This window comes from Trifolium pratense, linkage group LG7 (genome assembly GCF_020283565.1).
Source record: "Trifolium pratense cultivar HEN17-A07 linkage group LG7, ARS_RC_1.1, whole genome shotgun sequence".
NCBI lineage: Eukaryota > Viridiplantae > Streptophyta > Magnoliopsida > Fabales > Fabaceae > Trifolium > Trifolium pratense.
The window spans coordinates 35623684-35642111 of NC_060065.1; the positions used below are offsets into that span (position 1 = coordinate 35623684).

The following is an 18428-nucleotide window of genomic DNA, read 5'->3' on the forward strand; positions in this document are numbered from 1 at the left end:
TCTGACGCATGATCGTTAATAAGACCAATTTTATAGTGCATCGAAAGAGACTTTCATAACATAACGTGGACTCCGCCCTTGCACCAACTCAATGCATGCCTTTGAATTTCAACTCAACCGCTATTTTTATATTTCCTCTTCTTCATTTTTTTTTTTTTTAATAAAGGGTCATGCTAAACAAGTGTCGCGGCTAAACAAGACTCGACACTTGTTAAGTATATTAAAAAAAAATTAAAAAAATTAATAATAATAAAATAACTTTTATATTTTTAAAATATTAAATGCACAAATGTTAAGATAGTTTTTTTTTAATAGGTTGTTCGGAATCACGGTTTAGTATTTTCCTTAAATAAATATATAAAAAATACAACTCTATTTTCATTTTCACTAGTTGAACTGTTTACATCAGAAAACAAAATCACATGTATAAGTGGTGGGTGTGACTGAATCTAATCTAATAATAATCACATTCCTAATTTTCCACTCGCACTCTATTTTTTCTCTACCACCACATTTCACTCCAAAATTCGTTATAATAGATTTTTTCTTTCTCTCATTTTCTCTTATCCTTCATTTCTCATTTGTCTTCTTCTCCCCCAAACTTTTCGTTTTAAACCTTTTTCGTTTCCTTTCTCTCTCATCCGCATCTCTCTTTTTTCTCCTCATTGGTTAGTTCTTCTTGGGATCCTCGTCTTTCGTTCATCTTTTCGTAAATTCATTTTAGCTTATACAATACGCTGTTGACTTATCTTAATCTTAATCTTCTGTTTAGCTTATAGAATCTGCACTAAACTGTTAGTTAACTCATGATTTCAAAAAAAGTGTATGAAATATGCAATTCAATTTGATTTTTTATTCCTAAAATCTAATCTACTGAATTGGAATTGCATAAGTAGACTGTGTTTGTATGTAACAGTGTTATCGATTAATTTGTTTCAATCTCTTTATATTGCTATAGTCTGTTAATTTGTTCTTGAAGTTGGTTATGTGATGAATCATGAAACACATACAGTTTTTGATCGATAATAAAAATTAGGTAAAAAAAAGTAGTAGAAATTATTTTTGTTAGTTGCTATAGGAAATTCATGTAGTCAAATATATCGTTCTAGATATGTTAGGTGAGAAAATAGGTGAAATGTGAGTGTTTGATTTTATGATTTTTCATTCATTTGAGGATACTATGTAGAAACAAGTAGTGATTATTAATTCTTATTTTTAGGGGAAGACCTGGTAATTCGGAGTTCGCCCAGGAGTTAAGTAAAACTTGGCCAAAAATTGTTCCCCTCAGAGGTCGTACTTAGGTTCTCCCGAGTTCATCCTTAGATGAAACTTATCAACCCCTTGAGCCCAATTACTTGTCATAGGAAATAGTGGAAGTGATTTTTGTTATTTGGCATAGGAAATAGTGGAAATTTTGGTAGTCAAGAATTACATTCTAGATATGTTAGTTGAGGAAAGTAGTAAAATGTTTTTTTTTTGAACGACAAATATATTATTAATAAAAAACCAGGTCTCTGCACAAGATGAACAGAGACCGGTAAAAGAGGGCTACAAAACAAAGGTGCCGTATATAAGCGGAAAGTAGTAAAATGTGATTGCTTAATTTTATGATTTTATGCAGAAACAAGAAATTATGGATGCTTATTTTTACTGTTTTTGGTGTTAGGATCTTTATTTGAAGAGGAGAGAGGAGAGCATTTTGTGCCGATGTGTGGTGTTTGAACTTGAATTCTTTCTTCACCAAAGCTGTTTGATATAAAAATGGCTTTCGATCCGTTGGTTTGGTATTGTAAGCCGGTTGAAGATGGAGTGTGGACAAGAACAGTTCAGAATGCCTTTGGTGCTTACACTCCTTGTGCGGTTGACTCTTTGGTGATTGGTATTTCTCATTTGGTGATTCTAGGGTTGTGTATTTACCGCATATGGTTGATTAAGAAGGATTTCTCAGTCAAGAGGTTTCGTTTAAGGTCGAATATCTACAATTATGTTTTGGGGATTTTGGCTGCATATTCTGTGGCTGAGCCTTTATACAGATTGATCATGGGAGTATCAATTCTAAATTTAGACGGGCAGACTCAACTTGCTCCATTTGAGGTGAGCTATGACTCTGATCACTGTAGATATGTTTCTATGATTTGATTTCTTTTATCTTATTAATGTTTCATATAGTTGAAATTTGAAATTGAAAGTGCTACAGCTTATCATTTTTGCACACAATACCTTTTATTTCTTCTGGTTAGACCTATTCCGGAAGATGTTGACTATGCTAATTTAAGCTTTAATATCATCTATTGACAGATAGTTTCACTGATTGTTGAGGCTATTGCTTGGTGCTCTATGCTGATTTTGCTTGCGATTGAAACTAAAGTCTACATCTGTGAATTCCGATGGTTTGTCCGATTTGGTTTGGTTTATGCTGCTGTAGGGGGCGCTGTTATGTTCAATTTCATCATTTCTGTCCAGGAACTTTATAGCAGGTTTGACCATATGCCATATGTTATGTGGCTTCTTGGCTAATAGTGTTTTGACATCATTGTTTTTCTCAGTCTAACGCTCTTGTTTACTTTATAGATCGGTGTTGTATTTGTACATCAGTGAGGTGGTCTGCCAGGTATTCTTTACTCTTCAAATTAGTGAGATTGTTGGTTGTGTTTTTATTGTTAAACTAACTGAGTGATTGGTACTTAATGTTCTGTTTGCAAATCCGAAACACATTTTTGAAGCTAGCATTAGTCTCCCGATGACTCTTGTGGCCCTTGTAAAGCTTTCAAAAGGAATGCTACTTTTGTGTCTAAAGTTTGCACTGGTTTTCTTAATTGGTTCAGATTCAGAGTGGATTTGAAATACAAGCTTTCTCCTTTGCATTGTTTTGTTGCATAAACCTGTAATATGTTTTTTTTACAAACCTGTAATATGTTTTAAAAAGGAATATATAGGGATATAGCAGAAAGCATATATAGAGTCAGTGAACTTCCGGCTACTTGGACATGGTAACTTGATACAGTTCTGCTCCATATGCGTGCATTTATACTACCTAAGCTTTGAGTAGTACAATTTGTACAAGCCTGTCTCAAAAATTACAGTACACATTAACCTGACATTACTCTTTAGGCTCTCTTCAAGCTATGTGACAACTATGCCCAACTTTTTACAAATGTCATGTACATTGTTTGGACACTGTTCTTGATAATCATCCCTAGTCTGCACATGACTAGTAGACATGGATCCTTTCTAAAATTTCTCTAGAACTTCAATGACAATCTACCTCTAATGTGTTTGGAGAGTTGTCTTCTACTTTGGAGCTGATTCACTGTGAAGGTTCTGGTATAAACTAAGTAGCATGATTTGGTGGCAAAGTTAAATTCCTTCACTTTTTTATCGCATTTCTCTGGACTGCATTACTCACATTATAAAGAGTATTTCTTTATGATTAAATCTGTCAGGGGATAAGGTTGTCTTTACTGTTATTTCCACTTAAGTTTGTTTAAGGGTGTTGCTATTACGCATAGACAGTTTGATTGGGCAATTTAGATGCATTATTGAGCTCTTTTCCCTTATAGGTTACTTTTTTCCCCCGCCCTCTGTTTCGGAGGGCATACTATTCTCCCCTACTTGTATTTTCCCTCAATTACAACTCTTTATGTAAAGTAATATTTATCTCCTCTTGGGTCCAGGTTTTGTTTGGAATACTTTTGCTTGTGTACGTCCCTATTTTGGATCCTTATCCAGGGTATACCCCCATTGGTAATGAAACAGTTACTGATGCTGCATATGTTGAACTCCCTGAAGGAGAGTTGATATGTCCTGAAAGGCGAGCTAGCTTATGGTCAAGTACGTATATAAACATTAATGATATGCTAATTCCAACAGTTTGTAATGTTATTTATAGTGTACTATCAGAAAATGCATTTAAATTTTATGTGAAGAGGAATCCGAACAGTTACTCTGTGCTGATTTAGCTATTATTTTTTTCTTTCTGTTTTTGCTCTTGCTGGTATTAGATTTTAGTATGTTACCACTCAGATGAAAATGATAAAATATGCTGTATTTTTGTTGGAATTATTCTCAATTTTTTGTTTTGGTGGTCATCAACTTTGAAGGTAGCATTATGAAAACTCTGTTCATACATAGTGTATGCATGGTTAACACATATTGAAATGTTCCTTTTGCAGAGATATGTTTTTCTTGGATGAATCCCATTATGAAACTAGGATATGAAAGACCACTTACAGAGAAAGATATATGGAAATTAGATACATGGGAGCGGACAGAGTCATTGCACAATACGTATGTTTTGTTTTTCCTACATTTTTTTTTTCTTTTACTGAAATTATTGTGTTTCAATTTTGTTCTATAATATACCTCTCTGATCTGTAGATTCCAGAAATGTTGGACCGAGGAGTCTCAGAAATCAAAACCTTGGCTTTTGAGAGCATTAAATGCAAGCCTTGGAGGAAGGTATGAATAAATAAGGATTTGCAGATCAATGTCCTTTTTGTTTTGATACCATATTTTCCCCTGTTGAAAAAGTGAAGAGACAAGCAAGATTTTGGCAAAATTGTAGGTAGATAAACATAGTACAGAGAAACTATAGGTTGAAGCATATTGTTCGTATATTTCCACTAGCTCACTCCTTAATTAGCGATAGATGCTAGAGAAATGACTTGATGATTTTATGTTGGTTATTTATTTGTTTTTATATGCATTTCATTTGATTTATATTTCGTTTTGATTCTGTAGGTTTTGGTTCGGAGGCTTTTTCAAGGTAATGTTCTTTTTTCCGTCAATTAGATGTCTTTATGAACAGCATTTCTAACATGATTTGACATAATATACGGTTCTCTTTGTGAGGATTTTAGTATTCAGATTTGATACAAAGTTTTCAAGAAAGGAAAAATTTTGTTTTAAATTGTTGAATATGTAATGAGTAGATTTGTGTCCACATCTTGGTCAAAAGTTCGGGACTTATTTTGATCCTCTGGAGTTTGCTACATGTTAAACTATATATGGTGTCCTGATGGTTGCAAGGTTATATATAGAACACTTTCATTTTAAATCGGTGAATGCTTTTCTTATATATCTCCTGCTGCACGAATTGATTCTTAAAATACTTAGACGTCACTGATTACTATGTAATTAGACATCACCGACATCTAGTGATCTGCTGGTTGCAAAGTTATGTAATTGTTCAGACTCTTACCGGCTATCTAAAAAAAATCAGATAGCCGGTAAGAGTATGAACAATTACATAGCTTTGCAACCAATGTGAAATCCGTGGGAATACATACTTTTGATGATTTGGAGCGGCATTTTAGCATGACTGAACTGTTAATTTGAGAATTTTACATCTAATAATTTATTTGTTCTCCTGTTTGCAATATGTAGATTGGCAATGATCTTTCCCAATTTATAGGCCCACTTATATTGAACCAACTTCTACAGGTTAGTTACTCTTTTACTGAATTGTCACTTGTTAAGTACCACTAGAACAAGATTAATAGAAGATCAGCCCACACTGTATAACATACACTGGCACTATAATTCTCTAAATACCTTACTATTATTAATGCTCAACAATTTTCTTGATGTTAATCGACTTGTCCTATCATTTGAATGCAGTCTATGCAAAATGGTGATCCAGCCGGAATGGGTTACATTTATGCCTTCTCAATATTTGTCGGAGTGGTATGATACAAATCTGATTAAATATTTGTTTGCTCAATGGATTTTATTGAATGCATTGTGATGCCAACAGTTTTGATACTTAATTTCTTTATTTGCTCTGTTTTGATGCTTCTGCGTGTTTACAAATGATGATAAACAGTAAAGATGTTTTTGGTTTTTAAGTAAACTGGGCCAAACTCCATTGTGGATTTGTGGGTTGATCAGACAAGTAATATATAACTTTTGGGAGATTTGACTAAGATCTATCTGAAATTTTGTTTGGTAGGTCTTTGGGGTGTTATGTGAAGCTCAATATTTTCAGAATGTCATGCGTGTTGGATATCGTCTGAGATCAACGCTGGTAATTCTTTCTTCTGTCCAAATAAAATTTCATGTTCCTTCCAAACAATGAGGCAAGGGCTGCCTAAAGCTTGATTTCCTGAACAAGGGTCTAAGAGTAGCATCTTTAAAGTATAGATTGTGGAGCTTTAGTTCCATGCTTTGGCTGAAAATCTAGCCATGTCAATATTTTTGGCAGTGACACACATGATGTTGTACCAGGATAGGAGTAGCTCTGCATGTTTCAATTGATATTCATGCTCACTCAGTTGCACTTAACATGGCGAGTTTGGTGTTCTATTTTTCTTCCTTTTAGGTGGCTGCAGTATTTCGCAAGTCTCTGAGGCTTACTCATGAAGCGCGAAAGCAATTTGCATCTGGAAAAATAACCAACTTGATGACTACTGATGCTGAGTCACTTCAGGTATGGTTCTGCTTTCTACCTATCATCTCTGATGTCTATTCTAATCGTTGCTGCTGACAGGTATGAAAGATCCACCTGACTTTAAAGTTGCTAAATAGGGACGATACTGGGTTTGACTGTAACATGCATCTTTAATAAATGTCTTTAGTTGGAAACATAGTAACCAAGTATATACACTATTCCAACAAAACCCTACTTTAAAATGAAATTTTAAACTACGCGTCCAATGGCGGCGGCAATCGTCAAGCTACAGATTATTACTAGACCGATCAATTATTATTTATTTTATTTGTAGTCAACAAACAATAATTAAAGATATCATATCACTTTTGCTATTTTGTATTCTTTTGACCTATAATCCCACTAGCCATAGATTCTCTAGAGTGGAAGGACAAACCAAAACTTCACAATTAAGAGAAAACAACCCAGTTTATTTTAAACCATTTTTGACTGAAACAACTTTAAGTTTCTTCAGAGGTCATTTTAATGAAAATAGAAATGGATTATATTGTTACTGTGGGAAACTTCACTATTGTACTGAAATGGTTGTGGAGCCCAAAATCTTGAGATATTAATATAATTTCTCTTGTAAACAACTTAATGAAATTTGTGTACGACATTTTTTCTCAATAGTATGTTTGACGTTGCAATACTACCTCCTCAATTAACTTTATTATTTTATTCCCTTGAACAGCAAATATGCCAATCACTTCACACTTTGTGGTCAGCTCCCTTTCGAATTACTATTGCTATGGTTCTTCTTTACCAAGAACTAGGTGTTGCTTCCCTTCTTGGTGCTTTGTTGCTAGTTCTTATGTTTCCACTACAGGTACAAGCGTTCACCTACTTAATTGATACTACACTTGCACTTCACAATTTTTTTAGTATAAATACACTCTCAGGAAGTGTACATAAATTAATCCAAAGCATCCTATTCTGTTATAACGTATTCCCTTTCCTCTCTCCCTACCTTTGATTCGATTCCATTCTTCAGTTTCATTCCATCAAGGTAATGAGGTGTTCTGATATAAATTTACTTTTGAAATACCAAATAATTATCTTTCACTAGCTAATAATATAGATTAGTGATTGTTTTCTGGGCTTCTGGCATGTTATCCGCAGTCTGACTCTTACCAATAATTTTGGAAGCTTGCTAAAAACATTAACAATGACATGTTTTGTGGATGCAGACAGTAATCATCAGCAGAATGCAGAAGCTGTCTAAGGAAGGATTACAACGCACAGACAAGAGAATTGGTCTCATGAATGAAATTTTGGCTGCTATGGATACTGTAAAGTATGTCTTTTACCACCAATGATCAACTGTTAGTTTATATAATAATATTTTTTCTTATAGAAATTTTTAGTTCTAACTTTTTTTGTTGATTATGCTGACATGGCTTATAGATGTTATGCGTGGGAAAGTAGTTTCCAGTCTAGAGTTGAGAATGTCCGAAATGATGAATTATCATGGTTTCGAAAAGCATCATTACTTGGAGCGGTATGAAATCATACTAATTCAAGATACTTATGTTACAATCATTATTTGTTTTGCAGCCAATTTATCTTTGCTTCTTTGAGTAGATAAGTCTTGGTTACCCTAAAGAAACCAATTTCTATATTGCATGGATGTGCTTCCATTAGAATTCAACTATTCTCGGGTTGCAATCCTGTGGACTATGTTCAAATTATGGGGTTTAGACAAAAAAGAGAACTAAAATAATAAGGACTTTGAATATTATTGATAATAACAGGATAGTAACTTGATAATAGGGACATCAGGAAGTATATCATAATAATAACAGACCTATGTAAATACCTGTCAGAAACAACTAGACATTTGCTACATGAATATAATCATCACTAAGTTATATTATCGCTCTCTATCTTTTTCTTTAAATTTATTTTTGTTTCAAAGTTCAGATAGAAAAATAATAGAAATTGATGAATGAAGCCTGATAAATTGATAAGTTAAAAATTCTAGGCAACAACTACTTGAATGTAGATCCATCACAATTTTGAAAGTGGCTAGAAATTATGTGAATTGACAGAGTGAGGGATAAAAGTGAACCTACATCTACGTCTTTCCTCCTCCAAAGCCAAACTGAACTAGCTGCTACCATTCTCAACACAAACGAATGGAAAAAGTTAAAATACTTGATTTATGATGAATAATATTGATATCTAAATAATTCACACCTCACTCCACTAAGGGAATGACTTTTCCTCTCCCCATTTTAAATGACATAAAATCCCAATGAAAGGTACAAGGGTGAGGGTTCCCTTAACACAAACCCCGAATCGAATAATAGACTGTAAAAATATTATGCTGAACTATTATAATGATTGATAGTGTTCAAGAGTTGCAATTTCTTGAAATATTAGACCTGTAGGTATATATATATATATATATATATATATATATATATATATATATATATATATATATATATATATATATATATATATATATATTTCCTTCCTGGTATTGTTTCTTGACTTCTTCCCTTTATTGAATTCTTTTTGGCAGTGTAATTCATTTATACTAAATAGCATTCCAGTTTTTGTAACTGTGATTTCGTTTGGAGTGTTCACATTGCTTGGAGGGGATTTGACACCTGCAAGAGCTTTCACTTCTCTCTCTCTGTTTGCTGTGCTTCGATTTCCTCTCTTCATGCTTCCAAATATTATAACTCAGGTTATTCTCTTTTGCACTTTACTGAGTTTTTACTGCAGGGTGCCTTATCCTATGTTATTGTATTCTCTCTTTACCTCTATGTTTTTCTTTTTCTGTTCTAAAAGCTTTTCATAAATAACAGAACCCAAGTTAACCATTGCCATAAAAAGGGAAAAATAAAGCTTACTTAGATTTATCTTTGTCTTCTTAAATGAATGAATGAAAGAACACTACACCAAATAGATTGGTGGAGTTCACACTGGCCTGATTCTTCATTTTGTTTTAAAGGTGGTTAATGCAAATGTATCGTTGAAACGTCTGGAAGAGTTGCTCTTAGCTGAAGAGAGAATACTTCTACCAAATCCACCTCTTGAGCCAGGATTACCAGCCATCTCAATCAGGAATGGATACTTTTCTTGGGATGCAAAGGTCCGCGATCTTTTTATCATCACATGCTTGCATATTTCATCATTGTTATGTACAGATACATATATAGACGTACTACTTGCATAAAAGATATGTGTTTCATTAGTTCTCTCAAGCTGAAAAACAAATATTTGTGTTTTGTATCATGTTTCACCTATTTGCTTTCTATCATTTTTTCATCTTGCTGAGATAGAATTGAAATTGATTGTATGTCTGTGTTGTGTTAAAATTATATCTTCCAATAAACACTGTGTGGAACAATGATTTTCATTTGATAACATTAGGAATTGTGAAAGTTCTTGCTTTTGAGTTTTCTCGAAAATGACCTCTGATATATTTTTTTCCTTTCTTCAGGCAGAGAGCGCAACATTGTCAAACATAAATTTGGATATTCCTGTTGGTAGCCTAGTTGCTGTTGTCGGCAGCACGGGAGAAGGGAAGACGTCACTCATATCTGCAATGCTTGGAGAACTTCCTCCAATTGCAGATTCAACTGTTGTTATGAGAGGAACAGTAGCTTATGTACCTCAAGTTTCATGGATTTTTAATGCAACTGTAAGTCAGTGATATGCTCTATTTAGAATAATTTTTACTTTTTACAACTTAGTAGAAAGATGGGAAGATTTTTAGAGAAAAAACCAAGTAGAAATGCAACCAGGAATTCACTAAACAGGCTCTGAAAATTATGAAGATAAAATAATCACAAATATCTTTATTCGTACTAATACCCAACCAACAAGTATAGCTTAAATAACCTTTTCTTTCGATGCATTGCAATTAACCATGTGAGAATTAATAGGTTGTTATTAATCCACTAAGTTGGGAATTGGATCTTGTTTGTCATTCAATCATTATCATGTTTTGAACATTATAAAATTAATCGGATGCCATTAACCATAAAGATGTGTGAGTATATCCTATTTTCCAATTTGATTGTTATTGTTTTCTTTTCAAATGGGGTGGTGACTGATAACTTTATTTCTACAGGTACGGGATAACGTTTTGTTCGGTTCTGTATTTGACCCAATAAGATATGAAAGAGCAATAGATGTGACTGAACTGCGACACGACCTTGAGTTACTACCAGTGAGTATATATATGAGTGCTATAGAATTTGATTGGATGCAATGCGTGTTTAATTTAATTCTTTTATTTACAACTTAATGGTACTTGCTCATTCTTTCTCTCATGCTTAATAACTAGGGCGGTGATCTTACTGAAATTGGTGAAAGAGGGGTAAACATCAGCGGTGGTCAGAAGCAGAGAGTATCCATGGCTAGAGCTGTCTACTCCAATTCGGATGTGCTCGTGTTTGATGACCCCCTAAGTGCTCTGGATGCACATGTGGCTAGACAGGTTACCTTCATACTAAGTTATCCAGCATTAATAAATGTTATTTCTATTCCTTCAGTGTTCAAAACTCAATTAAAGTAAATTTATGCTGTTTATAGTGTTGTTTTGGTTATCTTACACTTGCAAATCAGATATTATTTTAACATTGTCTAATGTACAATTCGGGATCATCTCAGGTTTTTGATAAATGTATCAAGGGAGAATTGAGAGGGAAGACTAGGGTTCTTGTTACGAATCAGCTGCATTTCCTTTCACAGGTTGATAGAATCATTTTGGTCCATGAAGGTATGGTGAAGGAGGAAGGGACTTTTGAGGAACTCTCTAGCCAGGGGATTTTGTTCCAAAAGCTGATGGAAAATGCAGGTAAAATGGAGGAGTATGAAGAAGAAAAGGTAGATATTGAAGCTACAGATCAAAAGTCCTCTTCAATACCAGTGGTCAATGGAGCGGTTAATGATCATGCAAAGAGTGAAAGTAAACCAAAAGTTGGAAAATCTATCCTTATTAAACAGGAAGAACGGGAAACAGGTGTTGTCAGTTTGAATGTTCTAACGAGGTAACAAGATTAAATGAATAAGTATAATATCAATCAAAATATTGAGGCTCGCACTATTTGTTGTAGTGACATACTACATGATGGTTCCTCACAGAAACACACAGATATGATCTCATATGCACCTGCACTCACGTTCATATGTGAAATGGCTTATTCTCCATTCTCCATTCTCTTGGCCTTTATGCGTGTTTATGTAGTCTTAATTCTTATTGTCTTGTGGGTCCCTTTAGGTACAAAAATGCATTAGGAGGCACCTGGGTTGTTCTAGTACTATTTGGATGCTATATCTCAACCGAAGTGTTACGAATATCAAGTAGCACATGGTTAAGCCACTGGACTGATCAGAGTGCTGCAGAGGGTTATAATCCCGCCTTCTACAATCTCATATATGCAGCTCTATCATTTTGTCAGGTATAGTAATTTTCTCACATAATGGCAAGTAGATTCACATTGTGTTGCAGTCAATCATTTTGCTCAATGTAATGATCCAAGCTTTATGCATGCCCATAGTAGATACTAATTTGGAATTGTCCTTGTCCTTACCAGGTTTTGGTGACTTTAACAAATTCTTACTGGTTAATCATATCAAGTCTTTATGCTGCTAGAAGGTTGCACGAAGCCATGCTTCACTCCATCTTACGTGCTCCCATGGTCTTTTTCCACACAAATCCACTTGGAAGGGTCATCAACAGGTTTGCAAAAGATTTAGGTGACATCGATCGTAATGTAGCTCCATTTGTGAGCATGTTTTTAGGTCAAATTTCCCAACTTCTTTCGACCTTCATCCTGATAGGGATTGTAAGCACAATGTCCTTGTGGGCAATAATGCCATTGTTGGTATTGTTCTATGGAGCATATCTATACTATCAGGTATAATAAACATTGTTGGTATTGTTCTTGCATTTATTTGTTTAATCCCTGAACATTGTATTGTAATAAAAATTATAGATTATAAATCAAATGAATTTGTTGTTGATATAGAGCACTGCTCGTGAAGTAAAGCGATTGGATTCAATTAGCAGATCTCCTGTTTATGCGCAATTTGGGGAAGCACTAAATGGTCTATCAACAATTCGTGCTTACAAAGCGTACGATCGAATGGCGGATATAAACGGGAGATCCATGGACAACAACATTCGGTACACACTGGTCAACATAAGCGGAAACCGATGGCTTGCAATCCGATTGGAAACCCTAGGAGGCCTCATGATATGGTTCACTGCAACCTTCGCCGTGATGCAGAACGGTAGGGCAGAGAACCAGCAAGAATTTGCATCCACCATGGGATTACTTCTCACTTACGCTTTGAATATTACCAGCTTGCTCACCGGTGTGCTCAGACTTGCTAGTTTGGCTGAGAATAGTTTAAATTCAGTTGAGCGGATTGGAACTTACATTGATTTGCCTTCAGAGGCTCCTTCTGTGATTGAAGATAATCGTCCTCCCCCCGGGTGGCCTTCCTCGGGCTCCATCAAGTTCGAAGAAGTTGTTCTTCGCTACAGGCCTGAACTTCCTCCTGTGCTTCATGGCCTATCTTTCACAATTTTTCCAAGCGACAAGGTTGGCATTGTTGGGAGGACTGGCGCAGGAAAATCCAGCATGCTAAATGCCTTGTTTCGAATTGTGGAATTGGAAAAGGGGAGAATATTAATTGATGATCGTGATATTGCAAAGTTTGGGTTGGCTGATTTGCGGAAAGTTCTTGGCATTATACCACAATCTCCTGTTCTCTTTTCAGGTATTTAATATATCGTCTTTTAGTTAGAAGATCCAATTAGAAAGTGGTAAGGGCTTAGGATAAATCCATTTTGATGAAAGTTAATTAAAAAGTTCTGTCTGATTGTAAACTGTTCAAGCATGAGTTTTTTAACTTCTGAGTTGACGTCTTGTATTGTAGCTAACTAAAATTTAAATATTAAAATCAAATGTCACTGTTATAACATTGAGGTCATCTTACTTTTGATAGGAACTGTGAGGTTTAATCTTGATCCATTTACTGAACACAATGATGCTGACCTCTGGGAGGCTCTGGAGAGGGCACATTTGAAGGATGTGATACGGAGGAATTCTTTGGGGCTGGATGCTGAGGTAATTGTTGAATCGTGCTTTGTTTAGAAACATGATTGTGTTAGTGAATATTGATTGAAACGGTGGCATTCTTTACTTTTCATTTAATACATGCTTTAATGTTTAAGTCGTTCTCGAATACATCATTTAATTGAATTTGATTATTGTTGTATTCACCCTCCTTTTGCTTTCCACATGTCTGCTTTCTAGTTCTGTGATTATTATTATTATTACAGTAAGTGATTAGTGATGCTTAATGACGGTTTTCATAGTGTGGTAGCGTAATCAGACATTCATATAGACTAGCTGATTAATTTATTTGAGCAATTTAATAAATGAATTAAAGCTGAATTTGCCATCTGAATGCTAAATGTTCCTGATGTTTGGTCCTATTTAGGATGAAACTATAATGAATGGATACTTCTAAATGGTAGATGTAGCTGTCTGTGTATCTATTTCTGGTACTTATTGGGTAAACATCCATATGCACCTAATTGCACCCTAATGAATGAGTAGGTACACGTTGGAAATCAAGTACAAATACAAAAAAAAAAAATGTTACAAAGTTGTTTAGTTACTTTACATACTAAATGAAATCATTTCTACCTTACTCCAAATACTATCCTTTGGATTTAATTTCTAACTTAATATCCTTTTTAGAATTTTGTTGAAACCTTGGAGCTAAAAAATTTAGAAAGCTATAATTCTTATTCTTCTATGCATTTTCTTTTTCATATGATTTTATACTTCTATATAGGATATATCTTTTAGAGTGACCGTATCCTGTACTAGTACCCGTATCCTGTACTAGTACCCATACCGTGACTATAACTACTAATCGTAACCCAATAAATGAAATGTAGGCATGATGATTCCACCTCAGGGTGCGTGGGTTTCCACTAGTGTGTAGCTTGTTGGCCCTCCTGATGGGCGGGATAAACTTATGCACAAACCATGATCTATTTTGGCATGTCATCTTTTGGATTTAATTCTTAGAAAATCACTTTCAGGTGGTTAAAGTTTGGCACAAGATTATAAACTATAAAAGTCATGTTCAGTTCAAGATAAAATAGTGCAAAAGTAGGAACACATTGTTTTTGGTGCTTGTTTCGCTCTATCGTGATTAAGGATGGTAGTAGGTTGGATATCACAAGGTTTTGCTTAAATAGGCGCCGATCTAATCTTTTTGAAAAATTGATATGACCTATTAGTCTATTTAAAGACATGTCCTGCGGTCTATATTTAAGTATGTTGAAGGACTAATATGGTAAATAAAACAAACTTATGCATCATAAAAAATTATTTAAAGAAAAATACTGTTTGTTAAAGAATCTCCCTGAGTATGGCTAGTCTTCTACCTCTTTTGTAAAAAAAAAAAAAAAAACTAGTTGACCTGTCTTGTTTATGAGATATAAGTTTTTCTTTAATGTCTAACCTAATCTTTTGAAAGTGCAGTAACATGAAGGCCTTCTGAAAGCATATTTTCTGATAGGCCTTTAAATAGGCCGTAATTTTATCACTAAATATATTTATTAACTCAAATCTTTATGTAAGCCAATTTCCTTAAATCTTTAGAAGGGAAAAGTCTATGATTTTAACACATTTGAAAAAAAATTATGATTATTATAACAACAATAAGTATGCTCTGACATGTAAGCTAGGTCGTAGGCCCTGTCCGTCGGCCTGCCCTATTTGCACCCCTAATTTGTGGTCATTTGATTGAGCATGTTGTGAGATTTTATGCCAGAGATCTTTACCTGCCTATCCTCTTATCATTAATATGTTGTGTCAAGGTATCTGAGGCGGGCGAGAACTTCAGTGTTGGACAGAGGCAACTGTTGAGTCTTGCCAGGGCTTTGTTGCGGAGATCGAAGATTTTAGTACTTGATGAGGCAACTGCAGCGGTTGATGTTAGAACAGATGCACTCATACAGAAAACAATCCGGGAGGAATTTAAATCCTGTACAATGCTCATTATCGCTCATCGCCTCAACACTATTATTGATTGTGATCGGGTTCTTTTGCTTGATGGAGGCAAGGTATGCACTCAATAGTCAAAGTTCAGAACATATAGCTGGCTAACTCATAATTGGTTAAAATCCTTTAACATTGGTGTAACTTGTACTAAAGTAACAATAGTAAATAGCTCTTTTGATGCTGTGTCCGGTCTTAAATCAATATTATTGGAAATTCTTTAGTAAAAAAATAATTGAAATTTTTAACAACTCTAAACCCCTAAACTGATGTTAACTTTATTTTTGAATGCGGTACTGATGCTAACTTTATATTTGAAAGGTTCTTGAATATGATACCCCCGAAGAGCTCCTGTCAAATGAGGGTAGTGCTTTCTCTAAGATGGTGCAAAGTACAGGAGCTGCAAATGCCCAATACTTACGCAGCTTAGTACACGGTGGGGACAAGACAGAAAGAGAAGAGAACAAGAATCTGGATGGTAAGAGAAAATGGCTAGCTTCTTCTCGGTGGGCTGCTGCAGCCCAGTTTGCTCTTGCTGTGAGTCTCACTTCGTCACAGAATGACCTACAACGCTTGGAAGTAGAAGATGAGAATAGTATTCTCAAGAAGACAAAGGATGCTCTGATAACTTTGCAGGGTGTTTTGGAAAGGAAGCATGATAAAGAAATTGAGGAATCTTTAAACCAACGCCAAATATCCTCTGAGGGATGGTGGACATCGCTTTACAAGATGATTGAAGGTATATTGTTGTTCCATCTTTTACAAGCCTTCTTGTGCACTGAGATTATACAAATCATAACAGATTTTGAACACCATTTCATATTCGCCTTTGTAATGCATTTTTCTCCTTTATTGTTCTAAGATTGCTTAATTAAAAACTATTCCTGGTAGATATCATAGCAAAGTGAGGGATGGTGTAAAAAGTAAAATAGCTTCAATGGTCACGCCAAAGTTACTTTTCTGGGATAATTTACATTTAAATGACTATTATTTTTACATTTATGTGACCGTGTCTCTTCTGCCCTTGTATCAGGTCTTGCTATGATGAGCAGATTAGCCAGGAACAGACTAGATCAATCAGACTACGGTTTTGAGAACAGCTCGATTGACTTTGATCAAATTGATATGTAGGGAATGCTTCACTGTTCAGATAACACGGCTTGCTGTCACTCGTAAAGGTTTTGCTAACTTATTTTGGCGATGTAGCTTACAACTGAGCTATGATTACCTTAGAAAATACAATAAATCCTATTTTGTCTATTTATTAGAAGAAAATCATACGTTTTTTTCAATCATTTAGAGAGTGGGCATATTTTTATGTTTTATTTGATGCAAAGAAATTTTAGTCCATATAGTCAAAATGTTATAAATCAATTTTCTCATTAAATTCTTCAATATTGAAGGGAAATTTCTCTACTGTAAAATATTGAAACAAATAAGATTTGAAATAATTTCTCCCCTTTCTTTGTTTTCCTTCATTTCTCCCCCCACCAAATGAAGCATTGACTAACAAATACATACGATTGATCTAACATTACATCACTAGAATGAACATGTCGATAGAAGATTTTGCTACATTTTTTGTTTGGTGATGAAATCTTGGAACAAATGGAATCTAACATTTGGCAAAGAGGAAACAGGTGAATTGGTATTTGCAAGTCGTATTTTAAGTTCCACCCTTTACACAAAATGTTGTTACATTTCCATAGAATGATTCTCTCTTTGCTAGTTGGCTAATTATTGACAATGTAGCATTGTAGCAGATTTCTAATGTTAAGTTCCACGTGTGAGATGGTCTGGACAAAGGTTTATAAAGTAGAGACAATTCTCACCTTATAAGTCGGTTTTGTAGAGTTGAGTTAAGCCCAATTTCCAATTTTAAGATTTTATGAACAATTTTGTTACATGAATGACCATTGAGACTGGTGTAGTTAAAGCATCAAAGTGACAATAATGTATCTAAAAATACTGAGTAAAATGTTTTTAATTCGATCTAGTGTGAAAATAAATTTTAAAATCTACAATAATTATTACTAATTTTTTTATCTAGAGCACATTCACATAAGGTAAATTCATATCCATTAAAGTGAATTGTGTAAAGAGAGAAAAATATGATGTTAAAGTTGCTGATTGGAAAATTATCAAAGTACAATTAAGTAAATTTTTATAACATTATAATTTTTATTTTTTAATAACAAACAATATTTCAATTTACTATGTGTGTATATATTTTAATACTATAATAATAACATCAGCCAAATTTTGCGTATATGTATTTTAAACGTTACACTTTTATCTGTAAAGCCTCTTTCTTTTCCTTTTCTAATCGAATTTGTCCCTTCTTTTATAGATTTTGTAGTATGCATTATAGAGAGTTAATGGTGTCTTTGTCTGTTTGCTTCTTTGCTAAAGCCTTTTACAACGGTTGTGCGGGCATTTTCAAGTTTTTTTTTCGTGTTAATCCTACTGTTTATATCGAGAAATGATCTTGACAATTTAGAGTTCAACTATAAGATAAATAAAAATTGGAAAATGTTAAACAGTGTTTCGGGGGCACTGTTTAAGGAACCAATTATAGTAATATCATATTGAAGTTTGTGCAGTCAACGCCTCAAAAGTCTAAAAAGTATTATTTTCAATTTTAAAATTTCCTTTTTTGGTTTCCTTAACCAGTGCCCCGGGGACACCGGTTAGCATAACCCATAAAAATTAACAAAAAAAATTCAAGAAATTAAACTGAATACAGTATTTTTTTTAACGATTTATCTTAGAAGAATTCATCAACTAACCGAGTTGGATAACTTGGTTGACATGAAGTTTAGTTTCTGTTGTTGTGGGATCTAGTGCTTATCTTTGTTGTTGAACAAACAACGTCATGTCGCACTTATTAGTGGCTCACTTTTCAAGTTCTTTGTTTTGGGAGCAGACCATTTGCTTTTTGTCTCGTC

General features: G+C 34.3%; 1 protein-coding gene across 6 annotated transcripts; it reads left to right on the forward strand.

Annotated features, from left to right (window-relative positions):
* Window positions 1–398: 398 nt before the first annotated feature.
* LOC123895724 (ABC transporter C family member 2-like) lies at window positions 399–16958 on the forward strand. Of its 6 annotated transcripts, none has more exons than XM_045946215.1 (28): window positions 399–668; window positions 1667–2094; window positions 2299–2477; window positions 2572–2611; window positions 3675–3831; window positions 4173–4287; window positions 4378–4458; window positions 4741–4765; window positions 5386–5442; window positions 5620–5685; window positions 5951–6025; window positions 6320–6427; window positions 7122–7256; window positions 7618–7724; window positions 7835–7928; window positions 8958–9125; window positions 9393–9533; window positions 9885–10085; window positions 10518–10616; window positions 10734–10886; window positions 11060–11439; window positions 11670–11850; window positions 11986–12309; window positions 12421–13177; window positions 13406–13527; window positions 15300–15545; window positions 15802–16219; window positions 16514–16958. In XM_045946215.1, exons 2-28 carry the CDS (start codon window positions 1762–1764, stop codon window positions 16609–16611), a joined length of 4860 nt encoding a protein of 1619 aa, XP_045802171.1. In that variant the 5' UTR covers window positions 399–668; window positions 1667–1761; the 3' UTR covers window positions 16612–16958. The 6 variants fall into 6 exon arrangements, with proteins under 6 accessions (XP_045802171.1, XP_045802169.1, XP_045802167.1 ...); XM_045946213.1 differs by having other exon boundaries at window positions 472–1561; XM_045946211.1 differs by having other exon boundaries at window positions 483–823.
* The last annotated feature ends 1470 nt before the right edge of the window (window positions 16959–18428 follow it).